The sequence below is a fragment of the Hippocampus comes genome, unplaced genomic scaffold (assembly GCF_001891065.2).
Source record: "Hippocampus comes isolate QL1 unplaced genomic scaffold, H_comes_QL1_v1.1 scaffold122, whole genome shotgun sequence".
NCBI lineage: Eukaryota > Metazoa > Chordata > Actinopteri > Syngnathiformes > Syngnathidae > Hippocampus > Hippocampus comes.
Window position 1 is genome coordinate 956,352 of NW_017842059.1, and position 4,757 is coordinate 961,108.

General features: G+C 44.4%; 1 protein-coding gene across 1 annotated transcript in view; it reads right to left on the minus strand.

Annotated features, from left to right (window-relative positions):
* Positions 1 to 2,143: 2,143 nt before the first annotated feature.
* Positions 2,144 to 4,757, minus strand: part of tgfb1a (transforming growth factor, beta 1a) — a 19,769-nt gene continuing 17,155 nt past the window's right edge. The window contains exons 3-6 of the mRNA XM_019861312.1: positions 3,932 to 4,166; positions 3,611 to 3,761; positions 2,810 to 2,920; positions 2,144 to 2,726 (exon numbers count right to left, since the gene is read on the minus strand). Coding sequence (XP_019716871.1) covers positions 2,679 to 2,726; positions 2,810 to 2,920; positions 3,611 to 3,761; positions 3,932 to 4,166 — 545 coding nt within the window. The 3' untranslated portion in view covers positions 2,144 to 2,678. The remainder of the gene's footprint in view (positions 2,727 to 2,809; positions 2,921 to 3,610; positions 3,762 to 3,931; positions 4,167 to 4,757) is intronic.

The window sequence follows — 4,757 nt, forward strand, 5'->3', positions numbered from 1 at the left end:
CCTTCGAGGATGAGCCCACTTGCGTTTGACTCCTCTGCGGGAGCGTTCAATTTCCATTGTGACAGATTTACGAGCCTCCTTACATTGCCATGCTTTGTCAGGGAGAGCTGCAGCACAATTTCAATGTTGTTGCCCCCCACCCCTGAACCCCACCTCTTCAAAAACTGCTTGTTTTGCTTGTTGTGGTTTGTTAATGATGCCCTTTTCTCCTTGTAACATTCCAATTACATCTGCCTTGCCGAAGGCACCGCTGAACATCATGTACATTGGTGAGCAATAACATTTAAAAGCTGGCAACATATCTCGTCTTGTTTAGTTTATCACCCTCAAAAGAGTCTGCACGCTCCTGAGGAATTCTGGGCAAAATGACCAGCTTTTGGAACAAGACGGCGCAGATCGTTATCACCTTGTTACCTGTGCGAAATTATGTAAGCTGAGGGGGACAAGTGGCGGTGGGGGCATACATGTCAGCGGGTTTAGTGTGTTTACCCGTGCTGGGTTTTCCATGTAGTCACAGCCCCTAAAGTCTAGGCTGTACCAACGGGTCTGGACCTGTACTCGTCATTCCGAATCCGACTTCCAGTAATCCTCGCTGTTCTGAGGCAGCGAGGTGGGGCCCCATTAGGAATGAGGTGCACACAGATAAAAATGTTGCCCTGGCATGTGTCCAAAGACTTGGTGCCAAGAATTGCGTTGTGCATCCCGGAATGTTCGTGTTAGCTTGGTTATATTATATGGTGGTCGGTCGGTCAGGACCAGCAAGGACTTCTCTGCGGGGACTATTTATTTATTTAGTTGTTGATGTCAGTATTTTTCCTTTCTTTGCTTGGTCAGCACAAAACCTGTCCCAGCCAACACCAAAACACATATTTAGCGATGAATAGACTGATGTATTGAATTTAATTTTGTTTTTGTCATGTTATTTGGTGGGGGCATACATGTCAGCGGGTTTAGTGTGTTTACCCGTGCTGGGTTTTCCATGTAGTCACAGCCCCTAAAGTCTAGGCTGTACCAACGGGTCTGGACCTGTACTCGTCATTCCGAATCCGACTTCCAGTAATCCTCGCTGTTCTGAGGCAGCGAGGTGGGGCCCCATTAGGAATGAGGTGCACACAGATAAAAATGTTGCCCTGGCATGTGTCCAAAGACTTGGTGCCAGGAATTGCGTTGTGCATCCCGGAATGTTAGTGTTAGCTTGGTTATATGCACTGGTGGTCGGTCAGGACCAGCAAGGCCTTCTCTGCGGGGACTATTTATTTATTTAGTTGTTGATGTCAGTATTTTTCCTTTCTTTGCTTGGTCAGCACAAAACCTGTCCCAGCCAACACCAAAACACATATTTAGCGATGAATAGACTGATGTATTGAATTTAATTTTGTTTTTGTCATGTTATTTGATCAGCGCTGATTCTGAACTGCTCCACATAATTCCTGTAGCACAATTGTGTGCTGTTACAGTATATTCAATTATTCTATGGTATTGATGGTTTCTATAGTTGCGACATGATAGTGGTGGTATGATGAAGCTCATTACATGGAGGTGGGCAATTCACCACTGAGGTTCTGAGAACCAAATCCATACTGAATCAGTGTCAGGCACCTAGCTCAACAATTACACACGTACACGTGTGACATCAGAGTTTCTTTTATTTTTTTATTTACAAAATCCAAATATTGTTTTTGCTTCCTTTGTAAAACACATGACGCTGCAGGAAGTGAATACCGTAAAGTAATTCACCCAATTGTTTGTTGTTGTTTTTTTTTTTGGGGGGGGGGTCGTTTTTACGTGGAACTTGCTGAAACTCCCAGATTCATGTTTTTTGTGCTCTTTCTGTAGCGCCCTAAAATGCCCTAAAAGAGTAATTAGTATCAAAGGAAAGAAGTTGAAGCGATGCATCGCATCAGTTCTCAGACATTTTTATGCTGGGGAGAAGCTTAAAAAAAAAAAAGAAGTCCTCTTTAACCCATTTTATTTTCAATGAAATGATATTAGAGTGTTTTGGGATCATAGGTTGTGATGTATTTACAGTTTAAACTCCTTATACACAATTATAAGCATTTACAATTGTTGTGAAGCGAGGGTTGACTATAGTGCAAAAAAAAAAAAAAGTCTCAAGATGAAGAAACCAGAAATAGAAACTGGCGATGGTGGCAAATAAGTCTATTTTTGACAGCATGAAAAAAAGCTTCAGTTCGCTGAGCTGACATTCATTCATGAAAACATAAAAACACGTTAAACACTTGACATGGGTTGAAAAAACAAAGTAAAGCTCTCAGTGGGAGGGAGTTTCCGCGGAGCGAAGCATCCCTCGTGTGCTCGCCTGTCGTCCTTTGCAAACACACCTGCTGCAATGTCCCTCAAAACAACAGCAGCTGTTTTCCATGCCTCCAGCTACATGACCTTGGTGGCAGACATGTATCGTCCAGTGGCCATCACTTGGGTCCTGATGTGACACTTGCACGTGTCTGTCCATCCCAAAATAAATTAATCCTTTTCAAAAATCGTGACTATAATGGAAACATTATATACACTATTATTAATGACATCAATGGAAGGTGAATCACAGTTTGATTCCAACATGGCGATGGGTGACTTCCTAGAGCTCCTGCTCGGATCTCCTTTTCACCATCGGTGTTCCCAAAGTGAGATTCTTCGTCATTTCCAAGCCTCGTCATCATTTAGCTACACTTGCAAGACTTGACAATCATATTGGAAAGCTGCTCCACCTAAAATCCAAAGAGAGCTATTTATTAATTACAGGGTATGGGTGCTCTCTCATGTTTGACAGTGAAATGTTACACGGGCTGACCTTGTGTTGCCTGCCGACGTAATATAGAATCGGAAGGGGCTCCAGCGCCTGCGGGACGCAGCACGGCTGGGCCGACGCTCCGGGGTTGTGGTGCTTGTACAGTGCCAGAATCTGAGGGCAAGGTGTTTAGAAGTTTATTTGTATTGCGCCATTCATGCATACACAAGTCTATTCAGGAGAGTAAATAATGGTTAAAAACGATTAGAGTCCTGACTGGAGGATGAAAGTGAGATGTACATTCTTTTCCCGGTGTAGACATAGTTAGCTAGTTAACCACACATGAAACTTTTTCAAGGAACATGCCCAGTCCACTTGCCTTGATTCACCTTTTATAATTTTCCATCGCCAGTTCCAGAACTTTTAGTCCCTAATTCATACCGTTTCTGGACTTGCAAGGATCCAATCAGATATGAACAGCGCTGCAGAATCAATCCTCTTGGTATCTCTGGAAAGTACTATCTTTCTATGGATAATCTTTTGACACTGATAAGTAACCCTGGAACGAAATGTATACAATAGTTTCTATGTAAGCACAAAATAGTCCTCAGAAAGTTTTGGTAGTAAAGTTTCTGCCGTTAAAATGGACTATATTTAGCCCACTAACAGTCCCCGATTGGGGTTAGTGATTTCTGATGGTTCATGAACTTTGTGTACCAGAGCTTGCAGTGCTGAGCACATCTAAGTGGCGCACTGCTGCATTCACCTCCCGTTTTCATGCAGTGAAGATAACCAGATTTTGATTCACAGACGTGGGAAAGCAAGACTTTATCCAATTGGACAGCTTCTGCCATTGCTCCCTACCTGAGAATATTTGTTTTCAGCATTCCAGATGTAGGTGCAGGAACCCATGCAGTAGTTGGCATGGTAACCGGTCGGTCGGTGGATCCACTTCCAGCCCAAGTCCTTCCTGAAGTCAATGTAGAGGCTCCTTACGCAGCAAGTCTCTGTCTGGCTGCATTGGAAACGTATGATTTACTTTACTGTACCCCCACTTTTTTTTATTACAGTATTTTAGACTTTTCTCATATTAGGTGCCTTGGTTCAAGAAAGGTTGGGAAACGTTGGTGTATTCTGGATTTTGACTCGATCCCTGTACATCATGGTACAATAAGGTTGACTTACGCAGTGCACGTGTCTCGGGTGTCTGTAGAGCGCCTTTTCCGCGAGCTAAGCTGGCCACTGGCACTTTGTGGGATGGACTTGGTCAGGATGAAGGGCGGCTGCTGGGTCTGCTCCTTTAGGATTCCGATGTCGCTCCGGTCGCTATCGATCCCAGAGATGGAAAAGCTGAAAGTGGCGTCGCCGCTCCTCTGGCTGCATTCGCAGAAGAGACGAAGTTCGAATCCCTGCTCGTTCTCTGCCAAGACAGACGTTCCAAATGTAAAAGTTTTAACCAGAGGTGTAAGTCACACGTGGACAAGTCATGAGTCTTTGCCTCAAGTCTTGACTTTCATGTTTGAAATTTCTGTGACAAAAATTAAGCAAGTCAACTGGAATCCCTACTAAGTTTCAAGCAAGTCAAGTAAAGTCCTTACTTGGGTGGAGCAAGTCCGAAGTCAAATCATTGAATCTTTCTCAGTCACAACATCAACTGAAGCAGGGGCATGGTGGCCATTGGGAAATTCAGGAATCTGTGTGAATTTCTCCAAACGGCTTGTGCATTTCCAGGCTGGTCCTGGCTACCACGGCCGCACCAGCCCTTCAGCGACTACATTTCAGCGTGTGATGGTCCCACGGACTATGTTTCGGTGCATGACGGCCCGTCAATGACAACTTTTCAGTGTATGATGACTGCACTTCATCAGCCCCCCGTATCCCCCAAACACCCTCCCCATCCCCATGAGCGATTAGTTTTTGGTGCGTAGTGGCCGCCATTGACGAATGGCTCTGGGCCATATTTTGGGCCCAGTACGTCCCTGAATTGATGTATACTCAACTCAACTCAACT